The 22,363-nt window shown below is 41.4% G+C and overlaps 1 protein-coding gene across 1 annotated transcript; it reads left to right on the forward strand.

The window, feature by feature from the left end:
- Window positions 1-16,692: 16,692 nt before the first annotated feature.
- map2k1 (mitogen-activated protein kinase kinase 1) lies at window positions 16,693-22,313 on the forward strand. Its single transcript, XM_068739140.1, has 11 exons — window positions 16,693-16,775; window positions 19,435-19,645; window positions 19,772-19,918; window positions 20,088-20,165; window positions 20,308-20,359; window positions 20,602-20,726; window positions 21,261-21,468; window positions 21,591-21,652; window positions 21,720-21,778; window positions 21,877-21,922; window positions 21,989-22,313. Exons 1-11 carry the CDS (start codon window positions 16,693-16,695, stop codon window positions 22,100-22,102), a joined length of 1,185 nt encoding a protein of 394 aa, XP_068595241.1. The 3' UTR covers window positions 22,103-22,313.
- Window positions 22,314-22,363: the final 50 nt, after the last annotated feature.

Here is a 22,363-nt window from a genome sequence, read left to right on the forward strand (position 1 = left end):
TGAAATCCTGCTATTATCGCCACATGGCGTTTCACCTCACCGAATCCCACGGCCTGTGTTCCCTGCGTAATTTCTGTGGATACTGAAGGGGTTGTGGAAGCACAAACTGACCGAATCGCCGCTGTGCCCAGAGAGAGAGAGCGATGCACTCGTTTGAAGTGATGACAAGTCACAGATCTGTGGGAGAGAAAGAAAATCATGAGTTTATGCTGACATACGGAAGACGCATGCTTCTGTGCTTGCTCTCACACGCATGCAGAAACATAAGTGCATACTTTTCTTACAGGATCAAAAATCTAAACGAGTATGGTTCACGAAGGTGGCTCTATGAAGACCAATTTACTGAGCGCAACCTCCGCACGCACCCACGTTGTTCGGTGTTCCTCCTACCTGGTATCCATAGACACAAAAATTTATCGACAGGGATAAAAGCCAACATTAACTCAAGAGGGCTTAACAAAATTAACTCTGTTCGCTCAAAAACGCTGCAAGTGGCTCCTCCACGAGGCAACAAGATGGTGTTATCTGTACCCATCAACAAAGCCTACGCAAGGGTTATTGTAATGATAAAGCAGGCATGAACAGGACATGGATGTGTTTGCAGCTTCTCTCACTACACTGCTCCTAATGATGCCTGCAGAGGGTCAGAGAAAGTGGTCGCCTCTCAGATCTACTGGGAATTCTGCTTTTATTTGCAAACACAAGAGCTTTTTAATGCTAAATAATTTATTTAGGTGGAGTCGGTATGTCTATTTGTACTCACAAATAAGATTATTTAGACTTCTATGCTCGGCAAACAAAAAAAAGAACAATCTTAAATTAACTTGTCCACAGAAGCTTCATTATATCATGTAACTTGCAAAATGCAAATTTTTAGAAGATGTGTTTTTATCTTCTGGAAAGAACAAACCACAGAAAAATCTGCCTCATTACAAGTATAAAAATAAAGTTCTTTGTGAGTATTTATGTGAGAAAATATAGGTTTTTATCTTTTTTTCTGTCCTGGTCACTGCTGTGGAATTACATGTACTTGATTTGGTCACAATTAAGAGTTACCATTTTAGTTTTTAGAATTTTTAGGTAAAATGCAGACACCTGTGTATTTTATATCCTCTTATTTCTGCCTCCAAAATCTACATAACCTCATTGATGAACAGATCTGAACTGCATGACCAAACCAAGAGATGTAGCCAAGTAAATGTTTGTTAGACAAATTACTTCACTCTCCTTTGGGTGATGCATTGCATGTAAGATGAAGAGCTTATGTCAAAAAAAATACTTCTTCTTTTTTTACATTTTAATCAAGCAAATTGAATTTAGTTTCAGTCTTCAGGACATTTTAAAATTTAGATGGAAAATTAGTCCGTGGATCATAATTGCTACTAGATGTAAAATGATATCAAATCACCTACCGTTAGTCGTATTCTACCTCCACTGAGCTATAGGTGTTCGGCAAGGATGGCGACTAAAGATCTGAATGTCAAGGACAAGTAAATCCCTGATATTTTGTAATGTCTCAACTAACTACAACCCTGCCCTTAAATATGAATTTTAACATTTGAAAATGGATTAAATAAATTAAAGAGGCTCAAATGTAATCCCCTTTTAATAGCAGGACACTGGATCCAAGAGAACGCCTGTTCATTGTTGATTCTGCACACAGCAGGAGGGAACAAAGCGCCGCATAAGGCAGATACATTGGATCAATATGGCGCTTATTATTCGGGGCTCTGTCCTTTACGCCTCCTCCTTGTGCCTGGTGACATCCATGAAAACAGCTGGTTTCTGTTTGGACTTTCACATTACACCAAGCAAAGTGTTCTCCAGAGACCTTATTCCCCTTAAATTAATTTCTCTCCTGTTCACTGCTGAGCTGAGCCTCTGACCCCGCTGACAAACTGCTGAAACGGCAGTTAAGGCTATTGATGGACACACAAATGCAAAGCACAAGAGGCGCGGTGTGGCATTAAGGTACGTGCAAGGGTGAGGAACGTCTAAATCTTTAACGCATGTAAATTCCAGATGTCCAATGAAACATTGATATTAATGAATCATTGACAAGTGTCCCCTTCACTGCCCGTGGGGAAAGATGTCTGCATGATTTAAGTTGTGCATCTGCAATGAGGGACGTATTTAAATGCAATGCTATTATGTTAGGAACAACCCCGCCCTGGAGGACCAGCACTTCCACTCGTTCATAAATGATGACTGACTGTCACAAGTCAGACGCTCGCATCCACTATATAGATCCCAGCTTCCTGAAAGACGCATCGCTGTGCTTATTGATCACAGTGCTCAGTTTTCAACATGTGTGGGTTAATTTAACATTTACATAATGGAAACCAGTCAACGGATTGCTTGGTTTTGCAATTTTGTCTGCAGCAGCAGTAAGGCCTGATCGGTAGTGAGCATCAGTGTCGAGCATGTTTTCACACAATCAGCCTATTAGCCCTCCTCTAAATTCAAGCTGAGGTCTCATATGCATTTTTTATGAGAATTCTTCTGGCTTCTTCAATCTGTTTTGTAATCACCTCTGAACGGTTCCCGGAGCAGCCTTATTTGAAATGATGTAAAGGTTACAGGTGAAACCATGCTGCACAGCGTGTCGATGAGAGGGGGGGGGCCTAGAGCTGGCCGTCGTTTTCTGCTGCTGGGGGCTTTTAGTCCTTTACAGTCAGGCCTCATTAAGGAGGACATGGTGTGGCGCTTCATAGACGCCGGCTCCCACGGCTACAGCTACACACGTTAAGATATGTGCTACTTTTTGACAAATGGTCCAGCAAGCCTTTAGAAAACTACACCCCCATGCACCTTTAAATATTCTAAATAGGATTTTAAGCAACTCTGCTGAGTGGTGGAAAATGCTGTTCAGGTTTATTACTATTTTGTACATTATACAAAACTCTACTCTACATTATAGAGACTCCACTAGATTTACAATTCTAATTATTTTAAAATTATAAAGTATTTTCACTCCAGCGCATTTAACTACCCAACGGTTCATTTGTAAAAGCTTCACTCTGGCTAGCTGTAATATTAGTATTATAAAGTACTGCTTTGCATATTAATGGTGATAATAATATATAAGGATAATATATAATACAATGATGTACAATCAGTACAGAAGAATCAGTATTTTTTTGCACTAGGAGCACTTTAATTTGTAATTATTTTTTAATATTGCTTGTGATTTTAACTTTTGAATGTAACACTTCTACTTGTGGCAGTCATTTTACACTGCGGTATTTTTACCTTTATATAACTAAGGCATATAAACCCTCTTCCACCACAGATTGTGCAAAAGAAATAAATAACAACCATTCAATATTTAGTTGGTTGCTCTGACCTTTATGCCAACAAGGAATCTAGTTAGTGCTTTTCCTCTGTTTCTCCTGATTTGTAGTTTTATTCCTCTCTGCATGCACGTCACTTTAAAGAGACCAAAAGTGGGAACTGGCATCAAGTGTATTGAAATCATAAAGCCCGAGAGAGTGTTTGTCGCTGCATTTATGGGAATTTCAGTAATGCTGACAGCATGAAGTGCAGCCAAGGCAGCAATGTCTTCTACCTGATGTCAATAAAAACGCACTCCTGGGTACTTTACTTTTTTATTGCACCTTGAATGAATCAGCAGGCCAGCTTGACATAAACCTACGGATTAACTTCTAACTTCGGACACTCTATAGCATAATGCTGCTTAGTCCTGGCTCTGGATTATCATATCTACTACTCATTTATTTAATATGAGGACGGAGGAGGAGTTGAAGTTTTCACAGGTATTGGATTTTCTGTCTGTCTGTTAGTTAGTAGGATTACTCACCAAGTACGCACAGGTCTTATTAGATTGTTGAAGGAGCTAGGGTCGCTTTTGCTGATCAGTTTTAAGGATTCGTTCATTTCAGTGGAACACTTCCTGAAACTGAAAGGATTTCTTGAATGTATAGTTTGTCTAAAACAAAGCTACTTGACGTCTAATTTATTTTTCACTATTTTCAGACATTTGCTTTTATCGATTAATTGAGAAAATATTCATAAGTTGCAGTGCAACTGTAAAAACAGACATTCCTATCCTCTCCACTTAGTTTAATTGCATTCTGGAGTTGTGTTATAAAAACGGTGTTTCAAGTCTGTCTGCAACTCGTAATGAATGTGTAACCATCCAGCCTTCAGTGCTGGTAAAGCCGTAGGAAATGTCAATGATTCTAAAGCTCCCCAGAGAAGATTTAAACCTGGTGGATCCTGAGCTGCTGTTCCGGGCCATGCTGAAGTGCTCTGCTATGGATTTCGCACAACAGCATCAACACAACTTTCATGACTGATTTCAACTTGGAGGTTGAGGCACCTGGGGAAATGCTGCGCGTCGTTTAACAGGAGCTTAATTCTGGCCACATGGTTTATTCATGTGGCGACCGCTGATATCACGACTCTCATAAATCACGCAGTGCTGCACGCTGGATGTCCAAGCGCTCAGACAGGGCTCACTAATCTCAACACCATCTTTCATCTGAATAACCTTGCTTTACCACAGGCCAGGCCAACACAAGGCACGGCCCATTGGAGGGAGCCTCCACTCTTTATACTTTTATTTCTTTCATTCTAGGCACAAAGACTTTCTGCAGACAAATGCTGTCCTGTATGCTCCCAGGAAGGCGTCTGCCCACTCTCAACCCCAGGCAATAATGAGCGATTGCTTCATGGACATCAGAGAAACTAATCTAGTGTAGTGTTTGCTTTATGAATGTAGAATTAGACACACAGGGGAGAGGCGCGGCAGAGCCATCTGTTCAGACATGGTTTGAAGGAGCCAAAAAAAAAAATCTGAAGCTAATGTGAATAAACATGATCATCAACTACAGATAATAGAAGAGGTCATAGAGCAAGTTATCCCTCATTTCTCATACGGTGGGTGTACAGTCAAACACAATCACTTTTTTTTTTTTATTATTATTAATTGGATTTAGGTGCTTATCCACAGAATCCACAATCATAAATATGTCACCAATTAACAGCTTTAGGCCTACAATTTCCATAAGAAATCTAATTAGTGAAACAATCACCAAAATGATAATGTGCCTCATGTCACGCAGCTCCTCCTGCTGCTTGGTCACAATGTTTTGCTCCATGGCTCTAATAACAAACCCCAGGAATTATAATGACAGCTAAATGTGTTGCAATGCCCTCTGCAACATGTCTGTCCTCTCTCCCTGTGGTCTGACGCTGGCATCCTGCTGCCAGGCTCACCAGTGAGCCTCCTTCTTGCACCAGTTATGGCCTGCTTGCTTCCTTCCCCACACAGACAATTAGTCGGCCTCTGAATTATTGCAAGAGATGAGAGCTGCAGGTGAACGGTTGGACATCTTTGGAGAAATTAATGTGTGAATATTAGCCAGTGCAACCTTCTGCTCTCTCTCCCATCAAGAGTACAAAACTGAAACGGCTCTTATTAGTCTGCGGCTCTGGTCAAGGAAGCACAACTGCACTGCCATGCATGCTAAACACGCAAGATTGTCATTGCCGTGTTTCATAAAGTTGGAATCTCTACAGAGGACGGGGGGTCAAACTCAAGCAGAGGTGTGGTGTGGATGGAGAAACAAATGAAAGAGGGTGAGGGTGAATAAGGCACTGAGCACGCAAGCAGGGACACTAGCTGAGCAGCTCGCCATGAAATGCTGAAACAACACCGCTGCTGCCAGGGTAATTTTACACTCCAACAGTTTCACACCTCAGTCTCCAAACCTTTCCAACTCTGAACCTTGTGTCTTCTTTGTGTCTTCATTCATTTGGTGTCAGTGTCCAAGATGTGAGAATCCAAGCAGTGAGAAACTCGTCCGAAATGTCACAGGGTAAGCGGTGTGTGAAGAGGACATGGAGTGGGGAGGGGGAGGGGGGGGGGCTGCCTGCGCCTGGCTGCACGTTGCTTTCTGCACCGAGTGTTCTATGAGATTTTCAGAGGTGGGTTGATTTTGGAAATACTCAAGTTCACTTAAGTCTTACACTTGGGAAAATAGCCAGCGTACAATTGTATATTGATCACGGTATGCGCTGCAGCATGGAAGAAGCACTTGGATCCTTTAATCCATGCAAGTAGTAATACATTCATGCAGAAAGGCGGAATTACATGGGGAAAGCCTCGATTTTACTAAAGCAAAATAACACATGTACCGACAGCAACATTTACTCAACATATCATATTATAAACCTACAGAAAATAGCACTAATTAACATCAGTAACTCTAAATGTGCCAAACAAGATAAGATAAAGTAGACCTTATTTTAATTTTCATGAAACAATGAATCTTCTCTGTTTGTTTCAAATGCCCCCGTGTCCAGAATTATTCTTGTTAGTTTAGGAGTAGCTTAGTATTCACAAGATAAAGCCGAGGGCTCAAAAAGCATTTATGGAAGAAGAAAGAAAAGAACAAAAACACATTTTTGACATCAGTAGACAATAGATGTCCTAAATATGAAGAGGATTCATGAACAGCAATTGGAGGGGCACCAAACCGTGTTAATCTTTAACAAACCGTGTTATGGGATCTTTGCACAGTTGCTTCGTGTAAAGTCTCAAGAACCTGAGAACCATCAAGTAACCTGTCAAGTAAGTCAGACACATCGGCCGATCTATCTGTCTCCTTCCCTCCAAACAGCCGAAGCAGAGAGCTGCACATCTTCATTCAAGATCTGACTGAGGCTTCTGCCTGATAAAATGTCGTTTTTCCTCACCACTGTCTCCATGATCTTTCTCTGGAGAAGTATTTGGTCTCTGTAGAATAAAGTGTCAGTCTAGAGCTGCTCTTTTTGGAAAATGCATTGAGATAACTTTAATTGTGATTTAGTGCTGTTAAAATAAAATTGAGTTGACCTGAAAAAAAACCCAAAAAAGCTCATTCCGACCTCTAAAATGTAGTGAAAAGTAAGTAGAAAGGCAAGAAACAGCATTTACCACAAAATTGCACTTACATATAGTACTTGAGTAAATTTACTTAATGACTTTTGAACAACAACACGTTTTAGGTCCAGTATGCAATAAAGATCAATCAATGGCAGGCAAAATGCCAGTGCAAAGTCAAGATTGCTCTGCAGAAGAGTCTATTTATATTTAAGTGGGATTTCTTTTCTAAAAATAACCTATTAGAATGAAATATGAACTTTTCATTTTCAACTAAAAGGTACATCTCCCACATTCCTCTCGAGATCAATGGTTTACTCCCACTGCTAGTGCAGCGCATTAACCTTCTGAATCACTTGTCAATGACTAAAAGAGGAATGACTCACCATCATTATTATTAAATCTTGCAACAAGCTTCTGCCCGCTTATAAATGCTGGCCATTGTCCAACCAGGTGATCTCAATTTGGTGAAATGAGAACTCCATCAACTGGGTTTGCATTAAAGACGCCTGCCCAATTTTTTGCCACTATGACCTTTCAAATGCCCTTGAATCCACTTGAGTGAAATACACCTACCTAGACTGAATACATTAAAAACTGAACACAAAAAAACGAGAAGAGTGCTTGTGTTGCGAGTAAGCCTGCCAGATGGATACAGAAAATGTTTGTTTTCATCACTAGCATGAAGCTACCAATAATAATGACCAAAGGATGCACAGAATCCAGTCAGAGGCATTAGTTGACGGAATATGAACGTGAGGCTGACAAAAATGCAAGTTAGTGAATGGATACTGAATTGCAATAGACAAAATCATCTATGTAAGTTAAGCATGTATAATTCTCGTGTGTAATTGTGTCATATATAACCAAGAAATATAAAACGAGAACAAAAAACATCACAGCGGTGAATCTGCTGCACGATGGAATGACTCTGACAGCATAGCCTGCCTGTATTCCATTATTCTGTCGGGCGGACTGCCCGCAGCTACTGGGGGTGCCAAGGATTTTTGCCCTTACCTTCTGCTCTCTGGACAAGTCTGAGTGTAAAAGCATTGCCTCTGAGGGGGCAAACGAGATGAGACACTCAGATGGCCACGTGTATTATTCATGAATTGCCCCCAGATGAGTGGGCAGATATTCAGCATTCCAAATCCCAGATGTGGTTCAATCTATGCGCCATTCACTGTCCTGACTGCTGGCCATTGATCACAAGCAAGGTATGCGGGTGCTGAATAAGCACATGGGCTTAATGTTAAGGCTCAAAGCGCCTCGCTGAAAGCGCAACGATCCACCACTGGACTTTGAAAATGGTCCAGGGTCGGCTCAGTAGAACTGATCAGACAGGATGAGAGGAGATAATAACGTTTGATAAACAGGACCAGCATGGTGTGTGGCTGAGATGTGGCAGCAATGTGTTGAAGGCCAGGCGCTAAACGTCAGGTATCCACGCAGAGCAACAGCGAAACGGAGTGTGTGCATCTCTGTTTTGAATCAATGTTAAGCACGAGCATGATCTCTCTCTCTCTCGCCCTCACACACACACACACACACACAATTACAAGCAGATAGACTGATCAGGTATCTCTCTGAAAGGTGCCGCAGGCCAGGTACTACAGGCACCGTCCTCTTAATGGACAGTTGAGCATAATTAATCTTTTGTCCAATTTAAAAATCAATCATATAGACGGCCAACTGTGGCATGACCACGACTCTCCCACGTCTGCATTTTGCAGAATGATGATCGTTGCTCATCATAGTTACAGAAGTACTGTGCAATATGAACGATAATTCCTATGATATTTCTATATGAGCTTGACGGCAAGGTTCCCACTGTGGAATGCTGGGAGATGCTTGAGCGAATCACATCCGTTTAGATTTTCTCAGCATTTTAAGGCACACTTAGCGCCTCGCAGCACCTTTTTGATGCTGTCAAATTAATAATAAAGATTACATTTCAGCATGTTTCAATTCTCTACTCACTCCCAATAATCTCAGTTGTCAAGAGAAGAAATTAAACAAAATGTAAGTGGAACACTGAATATCTTTTTTTTCCCCCTCTGCAGGCTAAGAGATTAAATCATTTTTCAGCTCTGCAGTAATTATAAGTCATCCAACTCAACTGAAAAAGCCAGTCAGTGAGTAAACCAAACATGACGTGCAGAGGCAGAGAAAAGGTGACTTTTGTCTAGGCATAGAGATGAATAATGCCGTTATCAACAAAGGACAACACATCCCACCATGCTGGGATCTAATCACTGCTCATCTCTTCAGATTTTGTATTTCCTGTCCTTCTGCTGGAAAATGTGTCATGCAGTTCCCTGTACTGTAACTGACAGCCTAGTCATGTCCTAAGACTCGTGCTTTATTGCAGCGGTCTCTGTACAAGACGCAAAAACAAAAAGGAAGTTGAAAGGCAGTGAATGCATCAGCAGTATTTGCAAAAAGTCGCAATGCAGCCACAAGGGACACGGTTGTCATTAAAGCAAACAAGAAAAGAACTGATGAGTGCATTAATCAGACCGTAGCCATGCAGGCAGTAATCGGGAGCCGCAGTCCATGGCATTCCTCCCCAGGAGTGGTTGCACCTGAAGGAGGGGGGGTTATCACAGCGCCATGGTGGAGCAACCGTATCTGAAATCTACCTGAGCTCATCATTTCTGAGGCTGGGTGGGCATCAGCATCAAATCTATTGCTCCGCACCGACATCAATGCCGTGCATAGTCGAATTATTAATTAAATGTATGCAAGCATAATCAGATGCAGACATGGTGAGACCTTTGGGACAGCTACAATGGAATTGAACCTGAATCTAAATTGCAGATTTCGCTTTTCTTTTACAATTTCAGCGATGAGCAAAATGTTGTGGTCATAGATTATTTTTTTTTTGCGCCACCTTGCACTTTTGCAACTGTGTGGTGATACAAAGCTTGTACAACCCTGCCTCTTCTTTGCTGTCCAGACTCTCAGCAAGATGAAGTAGATGGAAAACAAACCTGCGTCTTGGTTTCCCAATCAAATAATGCAGCAGAGGTTGCAGCATAAATATGTGTACGGACTCAGAAATAGATAAGATGGGAGCGTATATGTCGTGCTGTGTCTTCGACGCCTCTACACAGACGCGCAAAATGTAAATGCCACCGTTTTTAAAAGTCAAGAAGTCCAACTGCAGCCTCCATATGTTTCATGAACTTTTGTTAATGCAGTTGCTGTGGTGGCCCCAGGGTATATTTCAATGTTGAATGCACTTTTGCAGAAATAATAAGACCTATCAGTCAGCGCAACGCAAAAAACAGCTTAATTTGCAGAATAAAGGTCATTGGAGCTGTTACAACTGAAGGGCCTTGACAGAGAGCCGTGTTCAAAACAACAAACTCCAGAAACACAGCCTCAAAATATTACAGCACATCGAGGTGTTTACATGTCGTCCTCCCAGCCCGTGTCACATTTATAACGCTGAGCTGACTATTAGGATTTGCCTTTTTGAAGTGGACTGAACGCATTCATTATGCCTCCTCTCACTGTGCACGCTACACATCCCAAGATGCAGCTGGAGACTACTCACACAAGCAGCAGCATATCTGGCCTGTGAGGGAAACTATCACTTAGCACAGATGCTAATGAGTCTTTCCAAATCTTTTAATTCACGTGTAATTAAGGGATTATTGATCTTGTGAGTTCAAACCACCAGCTCATCAAGTGTTAATTGAATTTATTGAATCATCAAATAATGAATTTCTGTTCTCTAAATTAAAAGGAAATGTAACTTGTTTACGCACTAATCTAAAGTATTCTTTCTCTCTGTCAAATCTACATTGTGAATTGCTATGATAAAATTTCTGCCATGAAAATCAGTTTCTGCTTAGTTACCAATTGAACAAATCAATGTTAAGAGAGAAAGCTTTCAGCCTTACGCATCCATAGCTATTCATTAATCAGCACTAATTAAACATATTGATTGAAGCAAACATCAGAGCTTCAAGTTGAAAAGGTTTACTGGACTGTAAAGTGCACATATTAAGAACCAAACTGTCAAGTGCACAAGACACCTTCAGAGTAGCTCAGAAAACGAGACAAAGATGTGTCGACTCACTTTTCATTAAATTACTTAAGAATTCATGGCGGCTCTGTGGCAAATGCAGTCCTTGGCTCTTCTGAGGGCCGGGCCACTGAAGCTGAACTGAGTATCAATTTGTTTACTTGCAGCATGACCGCTCGTTGCTGGAAAAAGTTGTATAAAATCACAGCTTGAACAACTCTAACACTGCAGGTCCACCAGATGGTAGACAACAACAATATACGTATCACCACATTTAGGGAATGGCCATTTAATTGGAGGAGAAAACAACTTGAAGTGAATTCATCATGTCAGAGTGCTTCCAAGCGCCCGCCATCCCCGGCGGACTGATACTGCTGTCGTGAGCCAAAAAATTAAAAGAAATAAAAAAAGCGCTATCAATCCAAATGCTCTGTACATGCAATAGATATCATTAGAATTACATTGTTCATAATTTTTTACATGGCTGCACATAGTAATTGTGATGAAAATCATTGGCCAAATAATGTTGTCGATTAAAGACTGTGAATTATTTTTAATAAGAGGATATTTAATTTATCAGATAAACTACGTGGCTCGGAAAATTATCGTATTTTTAAGTTAAAACAGACAAAATGAAAACCAACTAGAAAAAATAAAGCAGAAACAATTATTGTTATTAGAAATATTATTGATGACGTCAAGAAATGTCGACATGTCAGAGATAGACTGTTTTTATCAACAAAATATATGCCAAAAATAAATACTTGATTTGTGGATCTGGTCATATAAATTATATATACTGACACGAAAGTCTCAAACAACAGAAAATAATCCTTATGTAAAAGCACACAGTAATTCTAAATTGGAAATGGCTTTGCAGGGTGTGAATTATTGGCACATACACATGTGTTGTTATCATTGGTTATGTGGGGGGGGGGAGAAAGTTCAAATTCAGAAGTGGTTAAAGAACGTAAATGTGTAGCCACAAAAAACTGAAGTCATCAAAGGGAACGTAGAACAAGCAAATCTTAAGTGTTTTATAGTGTTGGGCTCCGAGTCAGGACTCGGTGCGTGCCACCTCAATGTGATGATGCAGGTGTAATTATAAAACAAGACAAACTGCTTTAATGCAGATGTTGATGCAGTGTGCGGGCCACTGCCAACCTGCTCAATGACTATAATGCAAGTTTGACCAGCTGCTTTAGCTTGCGCTCTGTTGCCATCTAGTTGATCAGAAATAAACTGCATGAGATGATCCTCGTGAATCAAAATGTTCAGCCCCGGCAGATGTCTTCTGGATTCTCTCCTCATCCTAGACGTTGAAGGACACCAGATTATCTGAACTTCTCATCGAGACAATTATATTGGACTCAGAAGCCATTGCATTCCATAAGTGTCAGATGTGAAATTTAATAGAAACCAAGAAATGAATGTATGTTGAGAATTAGTCATTACAACTAGGTCCCTAAAACCAACAGACGTCTCTATTATTGTTGTTATAAGCATGCGCTACATTGCAAGAAGCTTTTAAATCTCTATATAATTTCCTGGCAGAACATTCAGAATATGAGGCATGTAAAAAAAAAAAAGTATATATATATATATATATATATAGAATTAAAAAAAACAATGCATGGCTGCAGTGGATAAAAAACTCTCCAGCACACTCATTTCCATGGGATCGACTCGCCAATAGCTTAATTAATTAGATCGCACAATTTGTCATATAAAGCAGGCAGTAATGATTTACAAGTTACTGCGGGCCTCTTCACACACACAAACAAACAAACATATTTCTCTCAGTAAAACAGCTGCGAAGCCACCGAGCGCGCTGCCGATGGTTCCTGACGCGCCTGCATTATCAGGGACGCGTGTATTGTTCCGTTTCATACTAAAATACAATTGAACTCACCCGTCAGGAGACTTGAGATGTAAAGTTACCGCCCTGAGCAAGGCGCAATTCAGCGGGTCCACTGCGTAACGGGGTCTTCCATCTTTAATTTGCGCAGCTTGGAGCAGGTTCGGCTGCTTCTGGACTTCAGTCCGGGTCGTTTCATCACACAGCAAAGTGCAGGACTCCGCTGTTGTGTTCTGCGTGAGGAGCCGCCGCTGCGTCCTCCCTCCTCTGTCTCTCTCCTCTTCTTCACAGGGTGAAGCGCGGCCCACTTTAAACTCTGGTGACGTCATGGACGCTGATGCTGATCTTGGACGCCCCTCGCCTCCTCCAAGACCTACACTTTTACGCACACACACACACACACACACACACACAGTAATTGTACACACAACGTCTTTAATGTTAGTAATTCTTATGTTAGCCAGTGAATGAAGCGTCTTAAAACATTTTTAAGGTACACAACCTGTTGGGGGCATAAAAATAGATAGATAGATAGATAGATAGATAGATAGATAGATAGATAGATAGATAGATAGATAGATAGATATTCTCACCTGCTGGTGACAGACAGACACTCCATTGTAAAGGTTTAGAGTCCTGACAGAGCGATGTTTTAGGCATCAGTAGCTTCACAAATTCCAATTCCGATGCTTCCCACAACTGACAAGATTTCCATTTTGATTTACTACATGGAAGATTTAAATCCTGACAGTAATTTACTTACTTAAATTTGATAGAGTCAGGCAGAGAGAGACAGAGAGAGAGAGAGATACTAAATATCTTTTAATCTAATTTCTTAATCTAAATCTGATGACATTCTATATTTTCCTTATTGTCAAAAAACAAATCCAGAACAATAAATAAATAAACAAGTGGACCCAGCAGTGAGTATATACATAGTAAGTGCTATGGAGTACTAAAATTAATATTATGGATATGTCATCTGTGCCTGCTCCATACTCATTCTCTGCTTGGAAAATCACACACGGAAGCCCAGAGCCTGCAGGGTGGAATATACTTCCTGTCCCATAATGGCACACAGAGAGCCGGAACCCACATTAAGGTAGCTCAGCTCCTGTCATTACGGAATCTAAATGGCAATGACAGTGTGACTTTCAACATTGATGATGAAAGGCTACCCCTTGACTTCGGAATCCCAACAAGATCATTATTCAAGAAAACTTTGCCCGCGATGCGGCTCAGGAACCCTTGAGGATGCATCAAATTCACCAAACTGAAACAGCACTTAAATACAAGTCCATCATTATTTGATCACATATGATGTAAGAGGAATGCCACCTTGTGCTTTCTGTCCAACAATTGTAGGCATTATCCATGAAGTCAGAAGCAAATATCTTGCAATTGCCCTCTCAAAAATATTACCTCCTTGCCCGAGGTAATCTGTCAGCTAATAGTTTTTTTTACTTGGAGGTGATTATTCTCTATGAATTAGTAAGAATTCGTATTATTTTGTAATCTCTCCCTGTATAGACATGTAGAGTGGAGGTGAAAAGCTGCACAAACTACATACATGTATTTAGTTACCCCACAGTGTGCAACTAACAGCAGAGGGCTGCTCTCGCCATATGTTTTCCTTGAACTCGTGCAGTTGAGCACCGCCTGAAACCAAACATGCAATGCTCCCACTTGTGTGTGAGTTCAGATTTCAGTGCTTCACTCGTACGTGTTCAGTCTCAGCCGAGCTTTTTAGACTTTATCAGAGCTGTGTTTGCAGTCACACTGAGTGCATTCAGTCCTCTGTGTGCTGCGTTTGGCCCAAAACCAGATAGACTGCATCTGCCCAAAAGCAAAAATAGACAATGTTGCCTGAACATTTGTAATAGCTTGTTGAATTATCTCACCCAAACAGATCCACATTCCCACGGTGACTGGGTGAGAGACAAAACAGGAAAATCTAATGCAACTCTCAAGCGCTGGAAAAATTATATTATATTTACACATTTATTTTGTATTCTCAAATAATCTTGACCCAAATTTCTTCTTTTCTTCTTTTGACTGCATGTTCATTGCTGATAAGAGAACCAACCTTTTATACTTCTATATCTTTTAAAGTAGTCTTTTTTTCTCCATCAGTGCCAGCCATTAAAAAAGCAACACACTCATGAAAACAAATTTCAGTCATTTAAAAAGTAGGAAAAAAGTCACATTTTGTCCCCAAGTTTATACTCCATCCTGCCCGGTGTTAGAACTCAAAAGGTGAGGTAAACCAGAACAAACCAATGTCTCTGTTACAGGTGATTCTGTTAAATCTGTGAGAAAGCAATACCATGACGTTCCCATCATGTTGCAAAATATCTTGTCTTACTCATTGGACTGATTTATGATGTTGTTTGCTCTCTTCTCTTTAGGAGCAACTGCATGCTTTTATCTGCTGCCTCAGACGCCTCCTTTGTGGTCTTCTGTAATCCCTGACCATAAATCCCACCTTCTCCAAACAAAGTAGTTTTGGATGAGGCAACAAATCCACAGTATCAAACAAGACAGCGTATTCTGGGTTTCCAGGGCTGCAGCTTGTCCTCAATCAATGCTTCTGAGATTGTTCCTTTTATGTCTCATCTAGCTGTCTCCTTGTGGCACAGCGCAGCACCTCAACGTCTGGAGCATAAATATGATTGGACTTACAGTCTGAGGCTGATGGCGGCCTTGATAGCATCTGATGATATTCAGTTGTCATCCTCCTCGATGTGTTTGCTGTACAGTGATTCCTGGCATGAATACTTTCTCTGTTTCTGACTGTTTAAGGGTCAGTACACCCAAATGACTTATTTTAAACAAGAAAACGGCACATTATTATTACTATTATTATTATAAATTATACTATATTTCACGCTTTAAAGCCATAAAGTGAAGGGCTTTCAGAGATTGACAAGCTGATTGATTCACTGGAAGAGTGTGATCATTAATGGAGTTGGAAGAAGAGTGAAAAAATAGAACGTGATCTATAAAATAATATGTTAAAGAGACATAGTTACCCTTTTATTTGGGCAGTTTTCATTTAAGGCCTGCTTCTAAAAGCTGTGCTGCATTAAATAGAAGAAAACTATAATGGAGGTTACATGATCCGACAGTGTCAGCCTCCGCACAGACCATCTGAAGGCTTCTAAATGGATTTCAATTACATTTTGTGGAGAGACAGGCCTAAATTTTATGCAAATTTGGATCCAGATACTGGATTTGAAACAGTTACCTCCATTTACTAAGATAGTGCTTGTTTTATCATTTTAATTCTAAATGGTTGAGCTGCTGCTCCAAAATGTCATGCAGAGGCATGTCAACCAGGACAGCATGGAAGGAGACTCTTTCCAGTCTATTTGCTTTGAAGTTTTAAATTATTTCTGATTGTTGATTTTATAATATTTTGTACAGACTTTTACAACACCCAATAGAAATAATACATTATTGTAATGTCTATTCTGGACATATTGGGAGTATTAAACATTTAAGGTAATACAATGGATGAAAAAGATGAGAGACTTTTTATATCTCAGGCCGGGAAATGTGTAAAGGGGAAACTGTCTGATTCAGCAGGATCGAGTCCAGGTTATTTCCAAAATCCCAGTGTTTGTTTTTTTGTCAGACACGCCACCATCCATCACCAGCAGAGGGGGGCGCAGTCCTACGACAGAAACACAGTCCGGAAGACGAACCTCAACGTTTTGGTGACGCTCGTCTCCGCATCGTTCACGTCCACCCATTAAGAATATCCGCGGCTCCGTCTGATGAGCTCCCCGCTGTCAGCCTCCCCGTGTCGGTCCGTGTAGCCCAGCTGCGTAATCCCTGCGCTCCCTCCGCAGCTCCGCGTCCGCACAGCTCGCGTGTTTGCGCATCAGCTGGTTTCTCCTGCCTGACATGCAGAAGAGAAGGAAGCCGGAGCCGATCCAGCTCGCCCCGATCCCCGATGGAAACACCATCAACGGCACCGGAGCCACAGAGTGAGTGTCCTGATCCATTCACCTCTAGGGTCCTCCTACCTGCTGATTGATGACTGATTGATCCCTGGTGATACGTATAATTGTCAATCATTTATGCTATCAAATGTAAGAAATGTGTAAAAGCAAATTGCTATTGAGCCCAAATTGAAACTATCAAACATTTTTTTTTGTGAGAGTACAGAAAATACTGAATATTATGAATTATGTTCAGTTTTGAATAATAGTAGAAGCAAGTCTAAAACAGCAGATCTTGTTCCAGAAGCATTTTCTTGTTCTAACCGTCTGTTTACTTATCTGGAAGACATCTCAGAAATGTCACTAGATGGACCATTTATTTCATTTGGATCTGGATCCTGTCACAGATGCACACTCTGGATCACTTTTTTCACTTCAATGTTGCAAAATACAGACATTCTTGAACACTTAGATAATATTTTTGGGGGTGGAAATGATAATGGGCAAATAAAAATAAATACCTTGGCATGAATAGCATATGATGTTCCACTGATAGAAGTTAAAATTCAGATGAAGACATATTGTAGGCCAGAGGGTTAATATATTGGGTCGCTGTGTGGCGATTGCAATAGTTTTTCCTGATTCTTCTAGTTTTCCTGACAGTAGCCGAGTGTTAAATTAAATTGTTTTGTTTATTAGTTTACTTTAAATATGACATTTTGACCTGTACTTATTTTGCCCAATTTTCACAAATCTTTTGATCGAGGGCAGGCTTTGTGTTTTTTTATGCTGTGAATGTGACCAGCCATGATTGCAGAGACTTGGTGCTTTGTAAACTTTTACGCTGGCTTGTTCCAACAAAGGCGTGTGCTGTGATTGAGATGTTGAACTGTTGTGACTCTCCTACTTCTCTGTTCACTGAGAGAATAGCAGTCAGTCCAGCAGCTAGAGGATTACATAACATATCATCCTTTGTGTTGGCAGTTATCTAATGTGTTGCAGAGGTGGAATATTTTATTGTTTCATCATTAGCTCATCCAGTTGAAGGCCTTCTGGGTCTTTTGCAGTGAATTACAAACAAAGCAATAGCCAGAATCATATCTTATCTTGTTTAGCTTAGCTTCAACCAACATTTATTTTTAATTAATGTACCAATGATTTTGTCTGTCTGTCTGTCTGTTCGCAAGATAACTTAAAAAGTTACCAAAAGTAAATAAATAAATAAAGACTTCAAATGAGTATGTGAAAAGGTTGTAAAGAGATTGTGATGTTTATTCTTCATAGATTAGAAACTATGACCCTCTTTTTTTTTAACATCAGACATATTTGTGCCTGTTTGCTATCCAGAGATATGCACACTTTATAAAGTATAACTTTCCCTTCACTTTAAACCCTGTTAAGGTTTCTTGCCGGCAAAAATAGATAAAGGAAATGCAGTCTTATTTGTGATATATCATACAAGCGTATTTACATTTTCATATCCGTAGTTTCATTGCAGTTCCGATGCTCCACAGGACTGATCCAAAAGCTTCTGCTGGTGACCTAAATGGTTTTAGTTTTCGCAACCAGATTTTTATCACAAAATTCAATTGAAACGTTTCAAGTTTTGTTTGTAAACAGATTTACCGTCACCCTGAAGGGATAACGTTATGACGATATCACAACTGTGGCCTCTGTAGTTGATTTACTTACATTTAAAAACTTCAAGTGCTCTAGAATTTCTATTTTACATAAACAGATCATCTTATTTTTGGTAACGCTTGTGAGGTTTTGCAGTCATTGGTATAGTTGAAGTTGGTGAAAACCCGTATTTCATGACAGATGGCACGCTGTGGCAACCTGCGGAGCTCTTTTGCATTCGCGTTGTGCTGCGTGTCCTTGGACAGTGTGTGGATGGAGGATGGAAAGCCAGCGTTGTGCTCTCTTCTGCATGCATCCAGAGGGAGGGGGTTGTGGTGTGCAGCTACTGTAGTTCCTCCCACATACATGCGATGTGGAGAGCATTTCAGGCTCTTCTCGGCATCTCCAGCCTCTTCCACACACCCCCCCCAGCTCTTGTCGACTAAGCGCCCACGCTACCCACAGCACAACCAACTCAAACTCAGCACCGCGTCTCCATGGATATGTAGATCTATTGTCAGGAAATAAAACACTTTAACCCTGTCTTTGCTGTGTGGTTACAAGAGAAGCATACCGTCGTCTTCTAGTTGCTCTCCACTGAGTCGTGATTAAGTACAAATATTATTTAAAAAGCATACTTATGACTTTTTAAATAATAATTATAATTCTGTCCTTAGATTTCACTATTGAAAATATCATATCCTGAATAGTTGTTGTTTTTGCAGCGTACTGACAGACAGGAGTCATCAAAGCAATTCGCCCCACCATTGATTTCAAAAGATGATGCATCGCCATGACAACAGCATCGGTGGAGTAGCAGTAGCGCTAATGGGGCGACTCCTGATTGTGAGATCAGGGAAGGATCATTGAAACTGTCTGGCTCTTGTTGCCATTCCTCCCGGAGGGACAGGCAGTGATAGTCGCATTCAAACACGATGCTCGGACTCTCTCCGCGGTTTCAATAATATAATCTGGACACAGCGTGGACCTGCTCATCACTTTGGATAAAGTCTCTTTCGACCGCGTGCATTAATAATACATGAATCACTCATCCTTCACTCCATTTCTTTGCATTCCTTCTAAGAACAAACTTGGAGGCGCTGCAGAAGAAACTCGAGGAGCTTGAGTTGGACGAGCAGCAAAGGAATCGCCTGGAGGCCTTCCTGACGCAGAAGCAGAAGGTGGGGGAGCTGAAGGATGATGACTTTGAGAAGATCTGTGAATTGGGTGCAGGCAATGGAGGGGTCGTCTTCAAGGTCTCCCACAGACCCTCTGGTCTGATTATGGCGAGGAAGGTAAGATGGTGGCCCTGGTTGCTGCCTAAATGGAGGTGTAGTGAATAGAATAAAGCCATTTCGGACATTTCACAGGCTGTTTTCAGAATGGCATCGAAGTAAAACCGGATGTCTTTTGCGTTCCAGCTTATCCACCTAGAGATCAAACCAGCAATTAGGAACCAGATCATTCGGGAGCTGCAGGTGCTGCATGAATGTAACTCCCCCTACATCGTGGGCTTTTATGGAGCGTTCTACAGTGATGGAGAAATCAGCATCTGTATGGAGCACATGGTACTTATCTTTAATATTTTATGATCTCCAGTGTATTTGCATGGCATTAACTTTGAATGCTGCTTAATGGGGTAGTGTAAGTGTTTTCTCTTCCGCATGCACCGCCACGATGCCAGCTTTGTCATGCTGCGATGCTCTCCTTTGCTTTCCCCTTCTTTGCCGACTGTAGGACGGTGGCTCCTTGGACCAGTCGTTGAAGATGGCAGGGAAGATTCCAGAGAAGATCCTTGGCAAAGTCAGCATCGCTGTGAGTAGCTCCAACTGAAGATGTATTTGTGTGATCACTGATGCATATTCAGTCTTAGTTCATGCCTTGTTTTTTTTTGGGGGGGGGGGGGGCAAGCCTTCAGATTTCTGACTGGAATGACACGTAATATTTGTTTTTCTAGGTCATAAAAGGACTGTCCTACCTGAGGGAGAAGCATAAGATCATGCACAGAGGTCAATCACTTTCAGTTCAATTTCCGAAGTTCATTTATTCTTTAAGGCTGGATGTAACGATGAAGCCTGTTTGGTTTAAATAATGTAAACCAGATCACTGAACCACCTCACATTAATTCCTTTTTAAAATGCTGTAGCACATGCGGCACAGGACAATCAGCTCAACATGCACTGAGGTGTGATTGGACATTTCCTGTTGAACCCTCGTCTGCAGCTCTCCTTACTACACACCCTTCTTTCAGATGTCAAGCCGTCGAACATCTTGGTGAACTCCCGATGCGAGATCAAGCTGTGTGACTTCGGCGTGAGTGGACAGCTTATAGACTCCATGGCGAACTCCTTTGTGGGCACGCGCTCCTACATGTCTGTGAGTTCAAACAGTGGCACACGTTCTACGATGGAGTTCACCTGACTTTTGAGTCTCCTTTACAAACAGTGACTGGACGTCCTGTCGAGTCAGCTGCAATCTTTTAAGCATCGGCGTTAACAGACGGGCCCACACGGAGACAAGCTGAGCAGCTTCCATTATTCACACCACTGATGAGCGACTGCCATGCTGAGCGCCATTTGCCCTTTCAAAAACTAATTACATTTTGGGATTCATTCATTTTTTATTCATGGTAGCAGTGACGGCTCATTTCCATTAGATCTACAGAGAAATTAGGCAAATATTTGAATACAAATAATCTTTTGTGTACTCCATCTGCATTTTCTCTGCTTATTTTTTAATTACAAGTCCAGACATACACGAGAACTGACTACTGTCTCTACTGGAACACATGGCAAAATAAATAATAAAAAATCCATTCTGATTGCCTTCTCGTAGTTTCAGGCTTTCCTTTGTCCCGTTTTTTCACGCCGCTGTTCTGGTCTAACTAATGACATGATGCGTGTTCTGCAGCCGGAGCGTCTGCAGGGCACCCATTACTCTGTTCAGTCAGATATCTGGAGCATGGGCCTGTCCCTGGTCGAAATGGCCATCGGCCGCTTCCCGATCCCCCCGCCTGACGCCAAGGAGCTGGAACAGATTTTTGGCTTCCCAGTGGAAGGGGACGCAGCTTCCCCCGAGTCTTTCCCGAGGCCTCTGCCGCCTGGGCGCCCTGGCAGCGGTAAGTCTGACACGATGCTGGCTCAGCCTTTTCATCGCGGCAACTCAAGACTGAATATCATCTGGATAAACTGTTTAACAGATGGGAATTATTTCATTGATGTTTTTTTCACACCATCCCAGCATACGGATCTGACAGACCACCAATGGCCATATTTGAGCTGCTTGATTACATCGTCAACGAGGTAAGCGATGGCCACATCTCTCAATGTCCTCGGTCAGATGGGTACTAACAAAGCCTCTCGTTTTCAGCCACCGCCAAAGCTCCCCGCTATATTTGGCTCTGAATTTCAAGACTTTGTATATAAATGGTATGTAACTTATTTACATCATCTTTAACCCTAAATCTTTAATTGTGCCACCCACTGGTGTTTCAGTGCACTGCATTCTACTCTACTCTCCCCTGCAGTTTGATCAAAAACCCTGCAGAAAGGGCAGACCTAAAACAACTGACGGTAAGCGTGAATTTGAAGTGTTCTCAACTCTTCTCCGTCTCATTGAACAACTTTCCTGTTCTTCAGGTGCATTCCTTTATCAAACTGTCTGAAGCAGAACAGGTCGACTTTGCCGGCTGGCTGTGCAGCACAATCGGACTGAATCAGCCTGGGACACCCCCCCACGGGCCCTCAATGTGAGGTCTTGTTCCGTCGTCAACCTCAGATCCTCCAGTGGCCCGATTTTTAACGTTTATACTGATGCTAAGATTTTTACAGCTGTGCTATCAATGGTTGTATTTAAAGCACAAACCGCCGCACCAAGTGAAGTTAATATATTGTGCAATTGTTCGGGCTACGCTGCAGGTCTGCCTGATAAGCCTGCATCTTTTCTAATTACCAAATTATTTGTGATAAATGCTGCTCGGCATTTCTGTTGACCCCGTGTTCATACAACGCAAA

This window comes from Brachionichthys hirsutus, chromosome 5, assembly GCF_040956055.1.
Source record: "Brachionichthys hirsutus isolate HB-005 chromosome 5, CSIRO-AGI_Bhir_v1, whole genome shotgun sequence".
NCBI lineage: Eukaryota > Metazoa > Chordata > Actinopteri > Lophiiformes > Brachionichthyidae > Brachionichthys > Brachionichthys hirsutus.